Here is a 24,194-nt window from a genome sequence, read left to right on the forward strand (position 1 = left end):
CTGGACCCACATGCAGTCCACTGTATTTCCGTATCGTCCGAAATGCCCCTATCTCAACATCTCTGACACGTGGGCCTGTCTTTCCTTTCTTCTCCTCCTCGACGGACTTGAGCCCCGATGCCGCCGGCCAGCTACGTCGCTCCGTCATCCCCTTCCCACGCTTCAACACACTTTCCTCTCTTCTTCTACCACTCAGCGCACGCCCCACGCACCCAGCTGGAGCGTGAGAGGAGGAGGAGGGGGAGGAGTGGTGCTCGCTCGCGCTTGAGGGCAGAGCGGCGCTGACAGTGTGTGTACCGTCGGCAAGCGCCGCTTGTTGAGGGGGGAGGCGGGGAGACGGTGGTGTGGTGCTGCGGCGGCGGAAGGTAGAAGCGGCGCGGCACGCTCGCCAGATCTACGGCCCCGCCGGAGAGGGGCGGCCATTCCCGTCGGGGGGAAGCGAGGACTCACGGAGCGGGGGCGATCTCCGACGCCTCGATGTAGTACAGGCGTATGACGAAGCTCCCATCGATCGTCAAGACGTTGACCTGCCGCTCGCCGATCGACGGGGTGAACGCCTTGTCGAGGGAGACGCGGTACGACGGCGGACGGGCAGAACACGGAGCGGTCGTGGTTCGGCCTGGCTCCGGCGGCGAGCTCACCTGATGTATAATCTTGTAGCTAACTTGTTTTTGCTTTAGTCAAATAAGTAAGCTTGACTTGCGCTGTGTTCGCAAGAAAGTTTCAGAACGTAGAATTAGTCCGTCAGTCTTAGTTTTGTTTCTGTTTTTCGGTGATTAAGTCGTAGCTGAAGTTCTGCGAGGATCGACCGTGGGATGGCGCGGTCCAGTCAGATCTGAGTGGGATTTTTGGAAGTTTTAGTTGTAACTAACTCCTGGAGTTTGGAGTATTAATAACAACAGCAAGATGAACCAAAAAGTTGCCACTTACGCAGCACAAAATTTTCTGTGTGTCATCGTTGTATGTTCTTCGGTTACTGTTCCAAAACTTTCAATCTTCAGAAAGCAGAGGACCAGAGCAGCAGCTGATAGGTTAGACACATGAAAATTACAACAATCCCGGACCCGGACCGCGCGAGCTCGGACCACGCGCTGACGAGCAAGCTGAGGCCGCTCCCGTCCACCACGACGTGGTTGGTGCCCCACGCCACGGTGAAGCCGCCGCAGGGGAACGACACCACCTGCAGCGACAGCGCCACGTCGCCGGCGTAGGGTCCCTCTGCCATTCCCACCTGCGCCACATGTCAGCAAGGTCGCCGCTCGAGGATGCGGCAGCCTCCCTCGTCGCCGCGGGGCCGGATCCGCCCGCCTCCGGCGCCTTCCGCTTCCCCACCGACTGCGCAGCGTCGTCGCCGCTCGAGGACTTGCTCCGGAGAGGCCGCGGGCTCGGGCGCTCGTGGTCGCTGCCACCGGAGTTGCTGGATCCCTCGCCGGCGAGCTCCGGACTCCTCCCAAAAGCACGCGCCGACGGGCGCCGCCGTGGACTCGGGGCTAGGCGGAGAGATGAGGCTAGGCTGTGTGGGAGGGCCCACGCAGCAGGGAGCGGGAGACAGGGGTATTTTAGGCAATACGAAATTAGATTGGCCGTGGGTCCAATGGTCTCCATGCCGTATAAAATGGAAAGTTTGTAATGGCATCTATACAAATACAGAAATTGTGATGCTATTTTTCTAAACTGGTATATTTTTAATGGCATAGATTTAATTAATCTTTTTTATGACATTGGTTAGTTCAAACCAATGTCATATATTTAAACATGGAGGGAGTAATAAATATCTATATATATATATATATATATATATATATATATATATATATATATATATATACATTGTTGAATATATATATAGAAAACAAAACATTGAAACAGATAGAGTACGTGATATTACACCTAGGAAAATGACAAATTAAACAAACACAAGACCCGTTCACAAGTCACAATTGGTGTTTAAGTACGATATAATCCTCAAGTCAACGGCAGGAGACAGTACGTACGTTACCGTTGTATATAACACAACCTTACGTAAAACTCTCAGCGTCATCGGACCCAAATTAAGCGAGCAGATTTTATAGGTACAGCGCGCGCGTGCACCCGATAGTACGTACTAATCAGTGACCCCCCGTTTTACTGAAAAAGGACACCATATATTCGAAAGGGCACCACGCCGCATAAACCCTCCTGCGCGTGCCTTTCCGAAGGACATTTCAAAGAACGAGCAGAGCTCATGTGTTTTTCCTTCTATGTGCCAACACATAGCCTTAATTTTCCTTGCTAGGCTGACCTGGAGCCCTTGACAAATCAATTACAGAGACAAGTCAGATGATAAGAGTAATAACATAGGAAGGTACTACCTTCTCTCATAATAACTTTTGATCATTCGTCTTATTTAAAAAATTTGTATAAAAACTTAAAAATTAGTCACACATAAAGTATTATTTATGTTTTATCATCTAGTGAAAATAAAAATATTAATTACAAAAGAATTTTAAATAAAACGAAGAGTCAAAACATTTTATCAAAAAACTGAAAAATAATATTTTTTTTGGACGGAGGTAGTAATAGGTTGCATACTCAAATCCAATGAAGAAAGGAAGAGTAAAAAAATTGATCAGATTAAATTAGAATGTATCAACGAGTAGAGTAAAAGCAGAACTTTTACGTGTAGGTTTGCATCCCCTCGATTCATATATCTATATAAGATTGATGAAAAAAAAATGCACAAACAACCATCAAAACCACCAAAATCAAGCTACATCTTGGGACCCAGAATCAGCGGCAGATTTACCACCGAGGCTAGGAGGGCTTCAGCCCCTCCTACCCGGTCGGCACCGTTGAAGCCCTCCAACAAAATTTTTTTATTACTAAAGAGAATAAGGGTTGAAAGTAGACATTAACCGTTCATGTATCTTTACTCTCTTTCGTCTAGCCTCTTTCAATATTTTTTCTGCATCCGTCGCTGCCCAGAATCCTTTTAGTTGCAAGGTTATGTACAATACATCACAAATTTAATCTGCCTTTCTAATACTGCATTAGACAATAAAAAAGAGGACAAGAACTTGTAAGTTATGTTTAATCTTAAACATATATAAAAAGTTACTTCCTGGAAACATATAAGTTACTTTTGACATTTTGCTAAACATACTTCCAGAACTCTTAAAAACTTTACTTCTACCATGAGAAAAGATTATATTGCAAATTTTGAATCTCTTACATGATTACTTGTATATGTTTTCAAACATATACCTGAAATATGTACAGTTACTCTTAGAAATATGTAGGTTAATCTTAAGGTTTATTAAGTAAATCTGCAAAGTCCTACAAAAATCTGTATCTTCTACAATGACAGAAAAAATTATGCTGGCAAACACATATTAGCTACAATTTTGACCAGCATGTAAATTAGCTTTCATTCATTCCTATCCCCATGATATATTTTACGTTGTGCAAAAGTTACTTCCAGTGCTACATGAAATTACTTAGGATGTGTTTGGTTGGCTGGACTTCTCTGGATGAGAGATGGTCGTCCAGTATTTTGATGTGTTTAGTTCGCGAGCGAAGCTGGATAGGGTGGTACAGGAGAAGAATATTCTATGAAGATACTGGTTGGGTGTATCCGGTCAAATTGGTTCGATGAGCTCATCCACCTTCAGTAACAGTGTTTATTAGTGATTGTTTAGTGATAATTAACGTGATTTGTTATTAATTAGTAATTAACAAGTTTAAATTAGCGTTAATTAGTGATGATATATATATTTCATTGTTAATTTATACTAATTAGGATAATATTTATGTTAATTAATTATTATTATTATTTATTAGCAATTAAATATGCTCATCACATCCATCCTCATCCATCCAACCAACCAAAACATTAGATCGTCTCATCCATCCAACCAAACATAAATCTGGTTCACCATATATGGGATGTGAAAAGAGAGATATAGATGGAGCCGACCGGAAGAAACGAGAATAATAGATTCGGTCTCGGTTCGAATACCGAAGAGACCGATGCCTCCCTCCACGGGTCTTAGAGCACCTTCAGTGCTTAGTGGGGTGCTTAACAACATGATTAAGCTAAACACTATAATTAAGATACTTACGTGTAGTGCTTAATTTAATTATGTTGTTAAGCACGTCAGTATGCAATAACCATTGGAGGTGTCCTACAGTAACCACTCTACCCCTCCCGAGACCGCCCATCTTCCAAAAAAAAAAATAGCGGTGTGCCAGGCCGAAGGGGCCATACCATCAGCCCATCTAACTCGCCCCACCCGATCCAGGAAAAAACCCGATCCAGAAAAAGCCGGTCAAAAAAAACTAACTCGCCCCGCCCGTCCAGCAGTTTAGCCCGTGTTTGGTAGCTGATCTCAAAATCAAGCATTTGATGGATAGCAAATGTGACTAGTGGATGAGAAACTTCAAACCGAGATATTCCTTAAAGACAGCATACCTACTTGGCTTGTGGTTTCAGGTTACATTGTACTTTCAGTAATATCTACTGTGGCTGTGCCGATCATATTTCCCCAGCTGAAGTGGTATTTTGTCCTTGCCTGCTACCTCCTTGCTCCTGCCATTGCTTTCTGCAACTCATATGGGATGGGCCTCACAAACTTGAACCTTGCACCCACCTATGGCAAGATTGCCCTCTTCGTGTTTTCCTCGCTTGTCGGCAGCGATGGTGGCGTCATTGCAGGCCTTGCAGCATGTGGCATAATCATGTCGATCGTCTGCTCTGCAGCGGATCTCATGCAGGATTTCAAGAGCAGCTACCTCACCCTCTCCTCGCCTCGTTCATTGTTCGTTTTCCAGATGATCTGTGTCGCCATTGGATGCATCATCGCTCCACTCGCGCTGTGGCTCTTCTGGACCGCCTTCGACATCGGTGACCCCGATGGCGAGTACAAGGCTCCATTCGCCGTCATCTTTAGGGAGATGGCCATCATCGGCATCGAGGGCTTCGCGGCGCTGCCAAAGCACTGCCTCGAGATCTGCTGCGTGTTCTTCCTGGCTGCACTGATCGTCAGCCTCCTGAAGGATGCTACGCCAAGCCATGTCTCCAGTTTTATCCCCATTCCGATGGCGATGGCCGTGCCGTTCTACATTGGCGCCTACTTCGGTGTGGACATGTTCATGGGGACTCTGATCTTGTTCGCTTGGCAGAAGATGAACCGGAGAGAGGCCGACGGCTACGCGGTCGCTGCTGCGTCCGGCTTGATCTGTGGAGATAGGGTTTGGAGCATCCCAGCTGCTGTTCTGTCCATCCTGAGAGTTGATCCACCGATCTGCATGAACTTCAGGCCAACTTCAGCTTCCGTGTGAGAGGAATGGATCAGCTTCCGTGCCAAGGTCATGCTTTTGCATGACTGATTGTTGCTGTTGGGTCACTCATACAATGTAGATTAGTGTAGTTCGTCGTTTCTTCTTCGGTGTACAATTGTGAAGAGCATGGGCCATTAGAATTGTCCCTATTGAGCAGAATGAAGCGATGTGTTGTACATGTAAATACACCCACAGGCCTTTTCTCCAATTGTTTCAGATCTCCGGCCTTCTCTAGTTTGTAAGTAAACATTTTTTTTCCAATAAAATTTACGTATCGTTCCATAAGAAGTAATAGTTAAACAATAGTAGTATGTTTTTAAATCTAATTCTACAGAAGTACTTATAAAAACGATGCTCACAGACTCACAGATAAATTGCTTATTAGAATTTGCTATGACTAAGAATTGCTATCAGATTTTACACAAACCGTACATTTATCTTGAATGGGTTTTTTTACCATTCTTAAAAAGTACCTCAAAATAATAATAATTTTAGTACAAATTTTTGGTACCACATCTTAAGATATTTTTTTTTAAGAATGATAAAAAAACTCTTATCAAATTGCTTATTTGGGTTAGCAACATTATGAATGTGTGGCTGTTTGCCGCTGTCACTACCTGTGTTCAAACCAGGTTCCATAATTTCAAACGGAAATTTCAGGTTTAATAGGTCATATGACGTGTTTCCGGGTGATTTTTTTGTAAAAATAGAAAATAACTGTTTAAATTCAAAAGGTATTCATTTGAGATTTCTTTATTTTCAAGAAATTCTGGTCCTCCAAGTGTCTGTGCATTCGATACATAGTGAAAACATGTTGAAAAAACCGGTTTTATTCTCCCTAGATACAATATATTTATATTTTCCGAGTGTTATGTCTCAGAACAGTAATCTGTTCGGCCAAAAATATTTATACTTTAGGAAAAGATTTAATCGAACTTTAAAATTCTGACAACTATTTATTATTAAAATAAATTTATAAAATCAAATAAATTTAGGATATTATAACTTAAGGAATATATATATATATTATTTATTTTGTATCTAAACTAAACATTTAAGAGATAATTGATGATTAAAATATTAAAAATTTGATCGAATCTTATCCTCCCTTCAAGTACTTTTGACTTGAGGGAGTACGATGTTTGCCCTATAAATTTAGGCTACAATTATCTCGAGACCGGAAGTAATACCAGGTTATAACTTCTAGTAAAAAATATTTACAGTTTAGGATAAAATTTAGTTAAATTTAATTATCCTAAATGATAAATTCTGATGGTGGGAGTACCATCCTTTAATCTTGTCGCACAAAAGATCGCATTTTATTTAGATTAATTCGTTGGTTCGCAGCCCGATCTGATCTGATCAAACATCGACACCTGTTTGTGCGTAGACTGTAGAAGCTCACAGCTGACAGCTTCGCCGTGCTCGTCTCGAAACACAGCGCCACGTGTTCCAACGCCCGTGACGTGTCACGCTTGCATGCTCATGCAGTGGCACTTCTCCCGCACTCGCGAGCGAGCTGCACAGTGCAGCATCAGCAGCAGCATCACGACGACGAAGAAGAAGAGATCGAAGGAGGAAACCGACGGACTGACTGACTGACTGCGGCGCCATGGAGACGCTGAGCATGCTCAAGGTCGGGTACACCCTGCTGCGGAGCGAGACGCCGGCGACGGACCTCGTCAACGCCTTCATGGACTGGGCGGCGCGCCGCTCGCTGCTCCTCCTCGCCGTCTTCATGCCGCCCTACTGCGCCTACAGGCTCGCCTCCTCCGCGCTCGCCGCCGCCGCGCCCGAGGACGTCGCCGGAAAGGTCGCCCTCGTCACGGGGGCCTCCTCGGGCATCGGCGAGCAGGTCGCGTACCGGTACGCGAGGAGAGGGGCCAGGCTCGCGCTGGTGGCGAGGAGGGAGGCCAGCCTGCGGGAAGTCGCCGCCAGGGCTCGGGAGCTCGGCTCCCCCGACGTGCTCGTCGTCCCCGGCGACGTCGCGAGGCCCGACGACTGCCGGCGGTTCGTCCAGGCCACGGTCGAACACTTCGGCCGCCGTAAGTCGTTTCTTTTGAATGTGTTTTTGCCTGAATTCACAGACCATCTTGACCTGGCCTGCATATATTTGCCTGAATTTCACAGTCTCAATTTATCTTTTTTTTTCTGGTGTTCATGCAGTGGATCATCTTGTGAACAATGCTGGCTTGGCCAACGTGTGCTGGTTCGAGGATGTGCCGGATGTAGCTAATTTCAAGCAAGTTTTGGTACTACTCCCTCCGTTTCATAATACATACAAGATGTTTTGTTTTATTGTCTGTTTTATAATATATTCATAATGTAAGATGTATTGTTTCGTTTTATAATATAAGATGTTGTCCGTTTTATAATATATTCATAATGTAAGATGTATTGTTCGTTTTATAGTTTTATAATATAAAATGTTTGATCATCCGTGTTATTTTTATATTTATACTAAATTTTTAAATAAGAGGAATTATCGAATGTTGTAACTATACAAGTCGAACATAAATAGTATTATTCTGCTCCATAATTCAACCGAGCCAATGAATCGAAGTTTTTGTCTATATAAATCTTTGCAGTTTCAAGTACGAATTTACCATGTTACCATTTTCCATTGAGAAACGCATGTATGTTCAGAGATCCATGTGGCAAGAACTTGTTCTTGTTCGACTGAGCTAATGTACTCTACTTGTTCATGGCTGCTGCAGGATGTGAACTTCTGGGGCACAGTTCACCCGACACACGCCGCCCTCCCCCATCTCAGGGAGAGCGGCGGCAAGATCTTCGTGAACTCGTCGGCGGCGGCGGAGCTCGCCATGCCAAGGATGAGCTTCTACAATGTTCAGTGACTGATCGCATGAACTCAGACTAAAACCATTCGCCATGGACAGCAGCACTAGACGTGAACTCTGTCTATATGCATGTCTCAGGCGAGCAAGGCCGCCGTCCTCAGCTTCGCCGAGACGCTGCGGGTGGAGCTCCACGGCGAGGTCGGCGTGACGGTGGCGACGCCAGGGTGGGTCGAGTCGGAGATGACGAAGGGGAAGCACCTGTCCGGCCATGGCGCAGTCGAGGTCGACCAAGACGTGAGGGATGTGAGTACCAAATCTGTATAAAATTCACTCGCCGTTGAGAGATTTTGAGTTCGTGTTGGTGGTGCACTGGCACTGCAGGCTCAGGTGGGGGTGTTCCCGGTGGAGCGCGGCGAGCGGTGCGCGGAGGCGATCGTCGACGCGGTCGCGCGCGGGCGGCGGCGGGTCACCGTGCCGGCGTGGTACAGGGCGCTGTTCCTGTGGCGGGCGGTGGCGCCGGAGGTGGCGGGCGCCTGCCAGCGCCTGTTCTACCGGCGGAGCTCCGGCGGCGGCGGCCCGATGAGGGCGAGGAGGGCGCTGGAGGCCACCGGCGCCAAGGCCGTGCTGCAGCCGCCGTCGCTGCGCAGCCCGGAGATCAAGATGGAGTAGTCGACGACGACGACGAAGGCGGTGGCTTCTTGCATGCTGCTGGCTGCACGTTTGATGCTGGGGGAAAAGAATAAAATGTGGTTAAAAATATGTACGCGCCTGTAGTATCTATCTGCTTGTAATGTGAAATATTTTGTATTTAAGATTACAAGTAAATTTCATCTAAATTTTACTTTTGCTCATCTTTTGTAATGTTACTAGCTAAACACATCATTTCGCTTACTCCTATAAAAAACCAAAAGACGGGCACACTTGACGCCAGGACGAGACGGTAGTTTTTCCGAAATTTTTTTCTCACCTCCTTGCGAAAATATCAATGCAAGCCGAAGATCCGTAAACCTAAAATGCCAAAATACGTCAATAATTATATTTACCTATTCAGACGTACATAATTTACAACTTACCACTGTTGCCCAAAGATTTCCCTAACATCTTGACCCTCTAACAGCTGCTTTCCTCTAACAGCTGCTTTCAGTGATGGACGAAACATCTATCATGACTTCATTAATCTTTAGAATGTACTGGTCTGACTTCTGAGATGTTGATCTCAGATCTCTAACAGCTTTGTGCTGGTAGTGATAGTCGACATATTCACCAACAGTGAGACGTTTGTAGTGACATGTACCGGCCCAGTTTCTGAGATACTGTTAGGGGTAGGGTTTGTTGTTTTTAGAGGGGAGTGTGTGCGTACTGTGAGCGTCGCGTTCGTTGTGTTTTTAAAATAACATACCTGGGACCTCACTGTAAAATAAAAAAAAATATTCCGAGCTTAACGGAAAATGTGTGCAAGCGGCGGGGCGAGCTCAGCGGCAGCCCGCGTGTCCATCCACGTGGCGGCGCACCCCTCCACGTGTCGCGTCTCCGCCTCGGGCGCCACATATAGCGCCGCGCTTCTTCCGACTCCCTGCCACTCCACGGCGCCAGAGACGACCGATCGCAGCCATGGCGGCGACGGCGCAGCTGGCGGGCAGGCTCGCCGGAGCGGCGCTGCGGGTGGCGCTCGCGGCGGCGCTGGCGCTGCTCCTCCCGGCCTACCGCGTCTACAGGCTCACGGCCTCCCTCCTCGGCGCGCTCTTGCACGAGGACGACGTCGCCGGCAAGGTCGTCCTCATCACCGGCGCCTCCTCCGGCATCGGCGAGGTCCAAAATTTTCAAGAACCAGCACTTGGTTTTGTTGCACTTCTTTTTGGCGCGTAATTTATAAATATAGTATAGCATCTGGCTTACGAGTACGCGAGGAGGGGAGCGTACCTGGCGCTGGTGGCGAGGAGAGAGGAGAGCCTCCGGGAGGTCGGCGACGCGGCGGCGGCGCTCGGCTCGCCGGGCGTCCTCGTCACGCCGGCCGACGTCTCCAGCCCCGACGACTGCCGCAAGTTCGTGGACGACACCATCCGCTACTTCGGTAGATGTAAGAATTCACATTAGCCATGCACCTGACTAACCAGCTGATTAGTAGTTCTAAAATAAAATTAATGAGCTGGGCTTAATTTCTTAAACAAACTCGTTTTTTTTATTTGCAGTGGATCACCTGGTGAACAATGCGGCGATCTGGCAGGTTGGCAAGTTCGAAGAGGTTACCGATGTCAATCACTTCAGAAAACTGATGGTTCGTTCGATAGGTCTATTTGGTTCGAAGGATTTTCCGAGAAAAAATAGAGAAATATTTGGTTTGAAGGATTTCTGAGAAAAAATTAAGGAATTAAATTGTTTTCTCTAAAATTTTAATAAAATTCCGGGAAGAAACCCTCGGTAAGCTCAATTTCCCCCACGAAATTGGGTTGGGGGGTGGCTATTTTGATTTGAGTCTTAATTGATGACTGTTGTTGCACTAACCACTAATCAGGACATCAACTTTTGGGGCCACGTGTATCCAACCCGGTACGCCATCCCTCACCTGAAGAAGACCCATGGCCGCATCGTCGGCGTCACCTCCAACTCGTCCTACATCTTCATACCAAGAAACACCTTCTACAATGTAATACATTACTGCCGTGTTCGGCAAGCCGGCTAAGTAAACTTATATAACTCGTTTTTCACGCGGACGTTTTTTGAACAGCTAAACGGTGTATTTTTTAAAAAAATTTTATAAAATTTTTTTTTAGAAAATCATATTAATCTATTATATTTTTTAATAATTAATAATTAATTAATTATGTAGTAATATTTTATAAGTTAACTTATACCAATCACGCCGAGCGGTCTACGTGTACTCTGCACTCAGATTATACCCTCAAATTCTTATCATGGGATCGGCTTTGCTAACGCACGGCTGGTGTGTATATATGCCGCAGGCAAGCAAGGCGGCGGTGCTCAATTTCTACGACACGCTGAGGATGGAGCTCGCCGGCGACGTCGCCGTAACCGAGGTCGTCCCCGGGGTGGTCGAGTCGGAGATCACCAAGGGGAAGATGCTCACCAAGGACGGCGCCATGGCAGTAGACCAAGCCGAGAGAGACGTACGTCCCTCCCGTCTTGCGCAGCACGTACCCTCTATGTTTTCGCTTTTTTTTTCTCTAAGCTAAAATTTAGAATTTTGAACTTAAATTTTGAGTTGATTTAGGTTTTTTTTCCAGTGTATTTTACAACCTTAAGACTTTTAATTTTAGATCATCGAGAATAAATATATAAACGTTTTTTTTGTCGTGTGGCTTTCAATCACACAAAGCATTGTGATCATCTTCTTTACCTGAGCGTACTTGAGAATTGTGATGATGAAACCATTCACCAGGCGATCCTGGGAACGGCGCCGGCGGAGCGCGCCGGCGACTTCGCGAGGGCGGCGGTGCGGGGCGCGTGCCGGGGGCAGAGGCACGTGTTCGAGCCACGGTGGTACAGGGCGGCGTACCTGCTGAGGGTGTGCCTCCCGGAGGCCCTGGAGTGGAGCGCCCGGCTGCTGGCGGTGAGGCGCGTCGGCCCGGCGACGACGGACACGGTGGGCCGGTGGCTCCTCGGCCTGCCCGGCCAGCGCTGGCTCGCCCAGCCGGCGTCGCTCCGGTCGCCGGAGATCAAGGCGCGGTGAGGAGGGCCGGACCCCCGGGATTATTATTGCAGGGTTTGTGCATCGCTGTTGTCCCCTGCAGGGTTACAATAAATACATGGATTCCTTTTGGTGATCTTTCTGTAATAATGAGTACCTAGATGTTTATGTACGTATTTAAAAAGTTTATGTTAAACCGCGTGATATGGTTTCAGTCGAAACAGTTGCGATATCCGGAGCCTTTGATGTTTCTGCATGGACGAAAATTCTGCTACCTTTTCCAAATCTGCTGTAAAAAATGTTGCAATAAACGGTGTTTAGCACTAATAAGCAATGCCACGGGTCGTCATTTTCTTCTAACCACCTCCTCCATTCTACAGTTGATGAACTTCTAGCATTTTGAAATAGTAGCATTTTGAAACAGGGGCTGTCTATATATCACGTCCACCTCCTGTCATTCAAATTTTGTAGATGCTTTAAGATTCGTGCAAATCCTAAACCCTAACTTTGCCCCAACCCCTGTCATTTAAATTTTGTACCATCGGATATGCTTTAAAATTCGTGCAAACCCTAAACCCTAATTTTGCCCCAACCCCCGTGCATCAAACCCTAAACCCTAACTTTGCCCCAACCCCCATGCGTCCCTGATCCCCCACGCCTTCGCCACCCTATCCCTGCGCCGCTACCCGCCTCGCCGGCTGATCGATAGGAATTAACGGGACCGACGAGCCCTCCTCCCCGATGAGCCTCCTCCTACTCCCCGCTCTCCCTTCCGTTCTCTCTTTCTTCTTAGGGCGGTGACGACGAGATGCCTTGCTCTGCTGCCGGATCCGTCACCACTGGCTGCCGCCACCTAATCTCACGTCTGCTTTGCCCCTGCCGCCAACACCAACCCACCGCCCTCCTCCATCCCGGTGGCACCCTCACCGCCCACCGGAGTCCACCGCGTCCACGGTCATCCCTCTAAGCCTCGAGGAAACCCCCTCTTTCCCAACCCCAAACCCTAACCCGTATGCTCCCTGCCAGAGTTGAGGGTGTCACCGACGCCGAAGAAGGGGAGCCCACCGGAGTTGGAGAGAAGCCCATGCACGAATCTTGGCACGCATCCAATGGTTCAAAATCTGTAAGATTTTATCCTCAAATTTCATTCGAATGAGATATAGCAATTCCGTTTGCAATATCCTATCCACATACTACTAAAAGAAAGATCCTATTCACCTCATATTTAGCAAGGGTTACGAATAAACAACGCATGTGAGCCTACGTAAGACTTTCCATCATTGGTAAATACGAGGATTTGAATCTAGCAATTGATTGAAGTGATATATTTACAAAAGAAAAATATTTAGTTTTTTCATGAAAAAACCTAGCAGTATATTGTCAAAAGAAAAATAATTCATGAATAACTTTTATATACGTATTTTTAACTATCTAAAACCTAAGGCTAAAAATAAACTTTATAAAAACTATAAAATTAACTCTAAATTTAAGATTAAAAATTTAAATATTTACTTATAAACCAAATCAGAACAAAACGAAGGGGGTAAGAGTAGGTACAATAGTAGACTATAAGCAGCTATTAATATATTTTAAGAAGATGAGAGACAAACAGCAGCTACGGATTTGTAGCCAACTACAGCACAAACTGTAAGACATATGTGTATGATATATAGGATCAAATATTAATTGTGTGATATATGTTCATAGATAACTATTGTGTGAATTGACTATTAAATTGACTATAGACGATTTGGAGTATCAAACACGATACCTCATCAGTATCAGATCTAATACCAAAAACGAGATGATTCCGACAAGATATCGAACATGATACTTTATTAGTACCAGATCTGATATTAGAACAAGATAATTTTAACCAGGTATCAAACATGTTACCTTATTAGTATCAGATATGATACCACACTAACCAAATGATACTAATACAGTAACATTTGATACTCGGTTAATACCATCCAAAAGTCGTCGAATCCTCGTCATCATTATCGTTGTCGTCGCCGGCTGTTCTCGGCCGCCACCACAGTCGACGTCGCTTTGGAATTAATTTTGCTTCTACTTAAGAGCTAAAATTTAAATTTTCAAAATTAAATTTAGAATTAATTTTGAAGTTGTTTCATTACAGTTTATGTTGTTTTTTATTTTAGATCGACAAGAACATGTATATAAAAATTTTTATTTATAAATTATTTTTTATTTGCATAATACGTCGTTTCACTTTTTTTGAGAGAAAAGCCAAGTGCTGACCCAGCCGTACTTATAGTACCTCATCAGAAGGAGTATACATGACACTGCTAGAGTTGAGGGTAGCTACTAACCAGGACATGATAAAAACACTTGGTCTTTAACAATGTTTCGCATGGCATCTGAGGGGAAAATAGCCATCGTAGCAGAGAGATCTCTTGATGTAGAGAAAGGCAAGTTTGGTGCCATACCCGTCGATTACCGATTTCGTTTTTCGATGGCCACCCTTTTGCCCACCACATGTTTGTCCAAATGTCTTCCAGCTTCTCTGCATCCCGTTACTCAATCCTCCAGCTTCTCTGCATACCGCTGCAACTGCTGCTCGAGAAGAGTACATCATAAGGACCTAGCTAACAAAATGGAGACATAATATTGAGCCAAGTGCATATACCCAAAAAAAGGAGCCGAGAAACAGAGCCGCTGAATGCTGGAACAGAGTACCTCTCAGTCTCAGATGCACCTGGCTTGGCATATAAAGGCCACAATCGTATGACTGATCTTATCTTCTGCAAAGAGTGTCAGAGAAGCTGAACGATATATTCATGGAGTGGTATCCATAAAATCCAGACTTCGCATGTAGCCTTGACCAGAAAATGTCTTCACCCTCCGAAGGAGCAGCCATGCATCAGAACTTGAACAACCTTTATTCATCTCGCGTACAATAGGAACAGAAGAGTTTCTGTTCAACTCAATAAGCATTATGCCCTATAATCGAGGGAAGTGGAGCTCAAAACACATCTCATATTTCAAAATGCTACGGACAAAACTAAACGCCTAAAATTCCATGTAATGAAATGATATTGATGTACTCGCAGGAGAATTCTAATGGTTCAGGCATGGTACGGAAGTAACTGAAAACTTCATATATGAATAATGCAAGCAGTCCATCAAAAAGAGCCGACAGCAATTATATCAACCATGCAAGTTTGCAAGGGTTTATGAGCTTTGCTTAATCGAAATAGCTTGTTGGGCTTATGAGCTATAAGATGATCAGATTTGGCTTTCTTCAAGAATAAGCAACAACAAATAGGTTCTGTGTGCTGGTATTATTAATATCCTTAACAAATAATTTCTTAAAAAACTCTAAATCATTCATTTAAATTCTAAAGCCTGAGATAGTATTATTAGCATTCTTTCCAAAGCCTGAGATAGTATTATTAGCATTCTTTCAATTTCAATTCGCTAAAGTATGTCTATCTCTATGCCCACCTATGTTATCTGAACAAGGAAAAATGAAGAATCTTTTATGAAATAGCTCAACATAGTCGTCTATTCCTGTTTCAATAGGACAAAGAAAGATTATGTATTCACTTTTGTATACGGTGCTCAACTAGTATGGTTGATGAGCACCCGCAATTAGAATGCAAGTTTTTACCAATGCAATAATGTCACAATGAGAACAGGCACAAGAATATGTGAGCAATAAACTGACCTCAAAGTTCATCAGAAAATGCTCAAATCCTTTCATAGCTTTTCTTATATTTGCTTGTGCTGGGCCACCAGAAGAAATAGCAGCTGCAACCTCCTCAGTGGAATGACCAATCATGTTCCGTACAATCTATCAAACAGAACAGCAGAACACATGATGATGCAACAAGGTAAGGTCGCAATCACAAGCATACTAGGATAAATTACTCATACAAACAGATTTACTCACATCACGGTCAACAAAGGCCTCTGTAATAAAACTTCCATCATCTATGTAGACATAAAGATCATATCGCATGCATTGCTTGTATTGGAACTGTTTGACCGAAGTGATCAAACCCTGTAACAGTTGTCATTAATCAAGTTTACTCATTTCCATATGTTATACAAAAATAATATGAGTGGAAGAGAACATTCCAGCATTCTTGAGCCACTCAAAACTACTTTGGTCAAACTGAAAAACATGGAACTGATGCAGTTTAAGTACTCCAAAAACAATTTTGGTCAACAAACCCATTCAGAAATAAACAATTAATGTACTAAGAAGCAAACAAACCTTAATTTTTACTTGAATATATGGAATTGTATCCTGTTGAACACCCCAATCAGCTAACATGTTGAATATGTAAGTAAAAGGTTTTTCATTTTCACCACGTAGACTGATAGGATGTTCAATGTTATTGATCCCGTCATCCACGCCTGAAGATCGTGTGGCTTCCACACTGTTTCTGCCAGTATTTCCAACACCATGTGGCCCAAGTCGGGAATCATATCCAGAAGGGGTAGACGCAGAAAACTCCCTTTTGGTCCCAGTAAAAGCAGTAACAGGGTCCTGCATGGCGATATCTTGGACACGTTGCATTTGTTCATGTACATTGTTAGCCACAGAGGAAGGCTCAGCATATTCGTCTACCATAGCTCGTGTAGTTCCACTAATGCTGTATTGGGCATTATTTCTATAAGAAATAGATGCAGAAGCTTCTTTGTTGTGCCTATTAAGAGAAGTAGATTGGCCCTGCATGCTGATTTCTTGGACATGACGGCTTTGCCCTTGGGCAGTGCTTTCTACAACATGATGGTTAAAATTATTGGCCACCATAGGTCGTGTAGTTCCACCAGCCTGAGAAGCATGGGAAGCATTGCCTGTAAATTGAAATTTTGGGATCACGATACATGATGAAGCATATTATATAAAACTGAGGATTTATAATGTTAATCCCATTTACTTTGGCTAAGCACAGTGCGTCAATACCACATGAATGGGGAATGTAAAATTTCTACCAGGTAGGCTACTAAGAGGGCTTGTTGCAGCAATCATGACCAAACTAGCCCAACTTAGCATGGAAAGGCGATCGATGAAAAAACCATACATGTTATGGGAATGCTCGGAACAATAGGACATACACCTAATATTAGAATATATGGAGGAGCACATCAGCTAGGAAGCTAACTCAGTGGCTATTATGCTGCTGGAGTAAACAAATTTATAGGTGTAAAAGATCTATCCACAGAATAGTTTCAATAAGCAAATAAAGTAATCAACTTAAAGTGAAAAAATGCATGGACTATTGAAGTTGACTGCTTCCCTGTGAGTTGGGATGGGTGTTATAAGCAAAGCAGACAGTACTCATTTATAATTTAGTTCATTATTTCTAAGAATAAAAGCTAACCTGCCACACAGTTGATCTAACAATGAAATCCAAATAATACCTGATCCTGTTGGATGAGGGGTATCCACTGTTCTTGGCATTGAGGTTCCTTGCTCGGCATCATTTGTAACATTGACATTAGTTGGCCAGGCTGCTAGAGTGGCTCTCGATGACAATGGTAATCCACCTTGTTTCCTGCACATGAACAGTTGTAACTTGTGAACAAACAAGTGTCTTGTCAAGAAATGTTATATATACATTGAGAAACAAAATTCTCACATGCAGCTGACTGGATAAATGTGAACATTGAGTATTAGTTTTGTTTAAACTTAGAAGGTAACTAAATTCCATGAAATTGAAAGGAAATAGAAGGTAAAGAAAGTTCTGTTGTTCATAAAGGCCACAAACACAGATCCTAAACAGGCACATTTGCATTTGAAAATATCTGATTTATCCAACTACTAGGAGATTCAAAAGAATAACCTTCAAGTCGTTGCTTAAAATCAAGCGTGAAGCATGTATTGCAATGAAACGCCATGTACGTAAATCTGCCGGATCATAATGCACAACATATACCTTTTGCCACGTGGTGGTTTGTTTACTTCCACGACAAGCCTATTACGTGCTTCTTCCAGTTCGTCATCGACACCCCCAAGTATCTCAATAACCTCCGGTACCAGCATAAAAAGGCCTCTCCTTATGTGCACATTTCTTATAACAATCTGAGATGTGCTGACAGGTTATGAGTTATTGATAAAAAAAATAGCCAAATGGAAATTGTACCTTATAATTACACACTATTTTGCATTATCGTTTACCATTTCTTAAGATAAAAGTATATTGAAAAGGCAGGGAGTCTAAGAGTCTAACAGAGCACCAGTGGCCATGGTAGTTACTATCTAGTAGGGAGAAGCCATGGTTTTGTGATCATTGGTTGCTACATTGAAAGCTAATGAATGCATCTAACTATGTCTGCATAAAAAATGTCACTGATAATCTATAAACCAGCAGGAGCATTGGAGCAAGAACTATCTGAGGAAAAATGAGCAGAGCAAACAATGACCTTAAAACCAGCAGGAGCAAGAACTTCCAGATCTTTGATTGGCCTGTATTCCATTCCATATATGCGTTGGATCCCATCTGTCATTAATAACTTTAAACATCTTTTGGGCCCCGCATGTGCATCGCGATATCTTTCCCTTAAAGGAGCTGACAAGTTGGCAATTTCATCAACCTTAAAAACTTAAGAGTCAGACCACAGGGAGAAAAGGAAAACCCCAGAACATGTTATCTGAATATATGTGCATAACTGAGATAATGTACAGTTAGGGTATGCTAAAGTTAAAAAAAATGAATACGGAATGAAACTAGTGCATGTCTGTATGGAGATTGGAAATGGAACATACAAGACATATATGGGCATCAGTTATAGAAAAGAAATACACAGCAACTGACAACCATTTTTCTTGAAACAATGAGTAAGCAATTCAATATCAATAGTCAAAGAGAATGATGTCATAGCCCATTGGATGTCATATGTGTGATCAAAATCGAGTTTACTTCAGCGTTATACAACATTTCTGCTACGAAATTGAGCATTCCTGGCACAACTGATAAGTTGATATACAAAAAGGAGAGACACAGCAAAGCTTTCGACTATGGTGAGTTTCAGATGAACAATGAACCACTGAACTAAAATAAAATAAACATCATCGTTCTCAAGTTTGAAGCATATATTTATTTACTGAAAAAAAAACTAGCAGACATTTGGTGTGAAATTTCATAGATAGCACAAATATGCCGCACAAGGCGGCACCGCAGCAGTGGATACGGGGGAACCTACAGCTGAATAAACCTGGAGCATTCCAAGTAGAGAAGACGAATAAACCTGGAGCACGAAGGGGCCATCAAGGACGGCGCAGTGCATGCTCCCAACGCCCTCCGGGAGCACGCCGGCGCCACACGCGTTCATGTCGGCGAATAGGAACTGCTCGAAGCACCGCCTGGCCTTCGCCTCCACGCTGCCGAGGCTGTAGAACCCTGGGACCCCCGCGGCGCAGGACTCCAGCCACTCCGGACGCAGCCGCAGCCCGAGCCCCCTCAGGAACTCGCCCACCGGCCGCAGCGGCCCGCTCATCGCAGACGGCGGAATTGGGGACGGCGTCGGTGCTCGGGCCGGAAATGGAGCCGGAGCTGGGGATGGGGCCACCGGTGGAGTATGGGTCGGGGTTGGGGTTCGGGCCGGAAGAGGGGCCGCTGGCGGGGGAGCGGAGGCTGGGGTTGTGGTCGGCGTCGGCGTCGGCGTCCGCACCGGAGGCGGGGGAGGCGGCGGGGAGAGGTCCTCGGGGGCGTCGACGAAGGGGGAGTCCCCATCGGGGTCCTCGATCTCCTCGAGCTCCTCCTCGTCTGAAATCTCAATGGGAGGGGAAGGGGGAGGCGAGGACGGGAAGGGGGGCTGTACGGGTAGGGGTCTAGGGTCTAGCGGCGAGGTCCGTCCAGCCCCGCCGCTACCGCTCGCGACGGAGACGGACGCCGAGGCGGAGGCGGGGGTGGCCGCATCGTCGTCGTCGGAGTCGGAGGTGACGATTAGGTTTCGGCGCCGCATTTTTTTTGGATTTTTTGATCGGTATTCGTGGTTTCCCTCCAAAATTTGGAAATTGCGAGGGGAGGAGGGGTTTTGGGAGGAAGAGGAAGAAGCCGCGCGTTGGGGATGACATGTGGGTCCCAGTCGTCAGTGAGGAATTTGGGCCCCGAGATGGGCTTTGTGTTATGGCCCAAAAGAAAACATGATATGTTACCAGGCCATATAAGGTTGCATGGACGAGCTGGGCTTTTTGTATGTTTGGGCTCAAATTGACCATTGCTTTCTAGGCTTTTGTCTGTTTGATTGATTAAATCATCCGGAATTTAATTTTTTGTAGGATAGTAAACCAGATGAGATTTCTTTGAAATGCTAACCCATCATTTTTTTAGAATACCCCCACATACATATGTTTTTTTGGCATAGTATGATATTAAACCAAATACTGTTATCCAACCTCTACGTCCATACTCATTAAAAACTTGGCAATGCCCATTGTCATGGAACCTGCACACTCAGGACTGACATGAGCTCTCGCACTTGCAGAAAATTATTTTTCAATGTTACATGACATATCCATCGATATAGATGCTCTGTTTAGTTCAAAAAAAATTTCTCAGAAACATCACATCGAATTTTTAGACATTAAATATACATGAACATTAAAATTAATTACACCGTTATTAGAGAAATCGTGAGATGAATCTTTTGACCCTAATTAAGACATGATTAGCCATAAGTGCTAAATTAACCAACATATGCTAATGATAGATTAATAAGACTCAAAGGATCCGTCTCGCAGTTTTCAGGCGAAATCTGAAATTTGTTTTTTCATTCGTGTCCGAAAACCCTTTCGACATCTGATCAAACATTCAATTTAATCTTTTTTTCAAAAAATTTTGGTGACTAAACAATTCCAGAGACGTCTGTTATTTTTGGTTACATGGTCAATACTTAATATATGTGCTGCCGTGGGTGTCGGAGGTTGTTTTCCAATAAGCCTTAGGTATTTTAGCAGGTAGGTGAGCGTCTGTAGTCCAACGGTTAGGATAATTGCCTTCCAAGCAATAGACCCGGGTTCGACTCCCGGCAGACGCACGTTTCTAAGTATTTTTTTGTTGTTTTGGACTGTTTTTGCTTGTGTTTTTGTGTGGTTTGGGTGTTCTTTTTCACGCGAGGGTGACGAATGACACAGATGTGCTTTTGCTGCTGGCTGCTGCAGCTCTGCAAGACTGCAAGCAACTGAACTGCACCTCCGTGTTTTTTTTTTTGCCCCCGCGTCGTTTCACGGGAATTTTTACATTTTAGGCTTAAAAATTTATTTTACAAGTAGATCTTTAAAAAACTTAATTGCATAAATGGATATTTTTGACCACGCTAAAGTTATTGGCGTCGTCGTTTTATAGGACGACATCAATGATATTTATACCATCCTCCAAATAATAATGTTGTGTTCATCTTGGCCAGAGGACGACGCTAATAACGTTGATACGGTTAAAAAGATTTATTTATAAAATAAGTTTTTCAAAAAACTAGAATATCAAAATTACACTCGTTTCATTCATTCATTTATCAATTTATCAATGGATCCAATTCATTATATCTGGTCAGGCAAGCCATCGGCCACCGCTCGCTGGCGGCCTCGCCTCGCGCGAGGTATGACATATCCTCCGCGGACAAAGCGATGCATGCTCCTCATCGCTTCTTCCTCAGCTCGATAGATCCATCCGGCCGTGAGATTGATTTTATCCTCTTTTTTGGCTTTCTTTTTTCAGCTATATGGCCACATGGGGGAATATGGATGGAACAATGCATCCACGGTTGGGGTCGGCGGCAGCGGCGGCGACGTGATAAGACTTACGAGGGGTGCTTTCCAAGGGACTAATGTATTTTTTTTCCGTATGCACGTCTTTTAAGGTGTTGTTTTGTTGTCAAAATTTTTTTAAGTAAAAACATCACATCGAACGTTTGACTGAATGTCGGAAGGGATTTTCGGACACGAATGAAAAAATGAATTTCACGGCTAGCCTAGAAACCGTGACACGAATCTTTTGAGCCTAATTAATTCGTCATTAGCACATGTTGGTTACTGTAGCACTTATGGTTAATCATAGACTAATTAGACTCAAAAGATTCGTCTCAAGATTTCTTACGTAACTGTGTAATCAGTTTTTTAGTTCATCTATATTTAATGCTTTATTTAGGTGTCCAAAAATTCGATGTGATGTTTTTGGAAAAAACAAATTGGGAACTAAACAAGGCCTAAATTGCTACTTCCACTGTTCTACAATGTAAGAGCAAGTTTAATAATATAGCCAACTATTATCTCCAATTTATCTATATAATCTAATAACTAATTCATACAATAGGTAACTACAAAAAATTAATATATGGTCCCACATGTCATACACATGTTTTGTCTGGGAGCCCGCGTGCAGCTGGCTATAAATTAGTGGCTCACCTCTCTTTTCTCTCCCCTCTTGTCTCTTTAAAATATGCGTGTAGCTGGCTTATAGCTTGCTATTGTACCTGATTTATATGAATACTAATGAATATAGACACATATATAAATTATATATATTCATTAATTGATAAATTTACGCAAGACTAGAAAGTCTTACAATTTGAAACGGATGTAGTAAATGGTATATTTTTTTGTTAGAAAAGTTTATATGAAAGTTATTAAAAATCATATTATTCTATTTTTTTAAGTCTAAAATAGATAATACTTAATTACATGCTAATGATGTTTCACGTTTTGTGTGTCCTGATTAGGTACGTCCGCACCTGCTGCTGCGAACGAGCCCGACATGTGACATATGACTTTGCCATGTTGTACTTGCGTGCGTGTAAAATTTTGTCATTTAATTATCCTAATTTTTTGACAAAATACTTGTTAATTCTTGAAAACGAGCAAATTTAAAGAATGTTCTATAATATCAACATGTTCGGTATACTAATTGGTGAATGGTGAATATTTGGCTCCCTCCCACCTCCTTCCCCAAACATGAAAAACTCATAATCGGAAAATTTTGCATCGTGTATCTATTGATCGAAAGTGGTAGGAATAATAGATCAAGGCACAAGATTTAACATGGAAAATCCTCTCTAAAATAGAGAGAAAAAACCACGGGAGATAAATCAAACTAATAACAGATTACAGGTACGAGGGTGGTCTATATTTTTAGCATTGAATAGGACTAGCACTAAGATTAAGACTACTACTACGACTAAGATTAGGATATTTGAGTCATAACCTAACAGAAAGTATATACATAAATTAAGATGTGAGAGATATCCATGATAACAGTGCTTTATTTAAGAAAAAAATTGTTACAGTATATGAAAAACCCGCTAGTTAGTTAAATAAAGACTTATGGGGAAGATTTTGTCGTTGCGAAGGTAGGTCGGTCGGTTTGGAGAAGTTTTAGATTTTGAGAAATAGATGTTTGGCAGTTAACTTCTGAGAATCTGAAAAACTCTGAAACTCATCTTCTCCCACTTCTACCTTTTTAGTTTATTTTTCAGAATCAGTAAATACAAATTCTTAGAAACCGTGAACTGTTTAAGATAGATTCTCACAGAAACGGCCGCCAGCAAAGCCGTAGTTAGAAAAAACTTGCCAAATATGCCCTTCGTCAAAGTATAGGGGGCGCGCGATTCATGCTTTTCACTTGTTTGGTCTGTAGTTAAGAGCACTAATTAGTCCCAGTGATTTGGACAAATGGTGAATTAATTAACTCCAACCAGCGAGATTAATCCACCCTTGTGTGCTCCCCTGGGTCCAACAGGGCGGGCAGGTCGATCAATCTCCCAGTCTCGGCGTGCTGGTGTGAAACCTCTCCACTTTCAACACTTGAAAAGTCAAACAGAAGCAAAGATATTTCCATCGGCAAGAGATATCCTACGTGGACGTTCACATCAGATGCATACGGATCAATACCCTGTCCATTTTTAAATTTAGTATTTCTGACTTTTAGATTTACGATTAATATTTGCCTTATTTATTTTTTATAAATATATAAAATTATAAATCATGTTTAAAGTGTATTACATAATAAAATAAGTTAGAATAGAATAATTAATAGTTATATATTTTTAATAATATAAATAATTAAACGTAGATCCCATTAAATAAGAAAATCAAAGGTAGTACCCAATACGCGAAAGGTATCGATGCATAGTCAGAGCAATCCTTTTCTGACAAGTATGCAACTGATCGGGCCACAACCAAAATCTGAAATTTAAAACTAAAAAAAATTAATTTTAAAACTCATCTTTTTTAAGTTAGTTTTCGTGTTTTAATCATATTCTAATGTATATCCAACCAAGAATAAATAGTATTAATACACATATAAAAATATGCTTATCCATGACACTTTTATGGTTCTGTTTATACTATTACGGTTTATCAGCCGTAGTTTAATTAGCTGATCGGATTCCATAGTTAACTACTTTTTGTACTACGTCGCCGTTGACTTTTAGGTCCACGTTTGACCATTCGTCTTATT

The 24,194-nt window shown here is 43.2% G+C and overlaps 5 protein-coding genes and 1 non-coding gene across 8 annotated transcripts; 4 read left to right on the forward strand and 2 right to left on the reverse strand.

Moving 5' to 3' along the window:
- Positions 1 to 446: 446 nt before the first annotated feature.
- On the reverse strand, positions 447 to 1,225 carry LOC121054186 (omega-hydroxypalmitate O-feruloyl transferase-like). The gene is made up of 2 exons (XM_040523182.1): positions 1,052 to 1,225; positions 447 to 641 (listed from the first exon to the last, which is right to left on the reverse strand). The coding sequence occupies exons 1-2, from the start codon at positions 1,223 to 1,225 to the stop codon at positions 447 to 449; spliced, it is 369 nt and encodes a 122-aa protein (XP_040379116.1).
- Positions 1,226 to 1,240: 15 nt separating this feature from the next.
- LOC102717796 (probable metal-nicotianamine transporter YSL5) lies at positions 1,241 to 5,319 on the forward strand. Its single transcript, XM_040523183.1, has 2 exons — positions 1,241 to 1,517; positions 4,406 to 5,319. The coding sequence occupies exons 1-2, from the start codon at positions 1,241 to 1,243 to the stop codon at positions 5,317 to 5,319; spliced, it is 1,191 nt and encodes a 396-aa protein (XP_040379117.1).
- A 1,548-nt stretch (positions 5,320 to 6,867) lies between these two features.
- Positions 6,868 to 8,902, forward strand: LOC102718080 (11-beta-hydroxysteroid dehydrogenase 1A-like). Its single transcript, XM_006653275.2, has 5 exons — positions 6,868 to 7,364; positions 7,486 to 7,571; positions 8,037 to 8,168; positions 8,259 to 8,423; positions 8,502 to 8,902. The coding sequence occupies exons 1-5, from the start codon at positions 6,932 to 6,934 to the stop codon at positions 8,787 to 8,789; spliced, it is 1,104 nt and encodes a 367-aa protein (XP_006653338.2). The 5' UTR covers positions 6,868 to 6,931; the 3' UTR covers positions 8,790 to 8,902.
- Positions 8,903 to 9,721: 819 nt separating this feature from the next.
- On the forward strand, positions 9,722 to 11,380 carry LOC102718361 (11-beta-hydroxysteroid dehydrogenase A-like). The gene is made up of 6 exons (XM_040523184.1): positions 9,722 to 9,929; positions 10,005 to 10,197; positions 10,310 to 10,395; positions 10,633 to 10,764; positions 11,081 to 11,272; positions 11,363 to 11,380. Exons 1-6 carry the CDS (start codon positions 9,732 to 9,734, stop codon positions 11,378 to 11,380), a joined length of 819 nt encoding a protein of 272 aa, XP_040379118.1. The 5' UTR covers positions 9,722 to 9,731.
- A 2,614-nt stretch (positions 11,381 to 13,994) lies between these two features.
- LOC102718647 (recQ-mediated genome instability protein 1) lies at positions 13,995 to 19,731 on the reverse strand. 3 transcript variants are annotated; one of them, XM_040523552.1, is made up of 9 exons: positions 18,991 to 19,731; positions 18,166 to 18,336; positions 17,679 to 17,824; positions 17,164 to 17,297; positions 16,010 to 16,596; positions 15,683 to 15,793; positions 15,458 to 15,583; positions 14,467 to 14,730; positions 13,995 to 14,340 (listed from the first exon to the last, which is right to left on the reverse strand). In XM_040523552.1, exons 1-8 carry the CDS (start codon positions 19,705 to 19,707, stop codon positions 14,566 to 14,568), a joined length of 2,157 nt encoding a protein of 718 aa, XP_040379486.1. In that variant the 5' UTR covers positions 19,708 to 19,731; the 3' UTR covers positions 13,995 to 14,340; positions 14,467 to 14,565. The 3 variants fall into 3 exon arrangements, with proteins under 3 accessions (XP_040379486.1, XP_040379485.1, XP_040379484.1); XM_040523551.1 differs by having other exon boundaries at positions 13,995 to 14,343; XM_040523550.1 differs by having other exon boundaries at positions 13,995 to 14,371.
- A 978-nt stretch (positions 19,732 to 20,709) lies between these two features.
- Positions 20,710 to 20,781, forward strand: TRNAG-UCC. The gene has a single exon. It is a non-coding gene; the product is annotated as a tRNA-Gly (tRNA).
- Positions 20,782 to 24,194: the final 3,413 nt, after the last annotated feature.

This window comes from Oryza brachyantha, chromosome 4 (genome assembly GCF_000231095.2).
Source record: "Oryza brachyantha chromosome 4, ObraRS2, whole genome shotgun sequence".
NCBI classification, from domain to species: domain Eukaryota; kingdom Viridiplantae; phylum Streptophyta; class Magnoliopsida; order Poales; family Poaceae; genus Oryza; species Oryza brachyantha.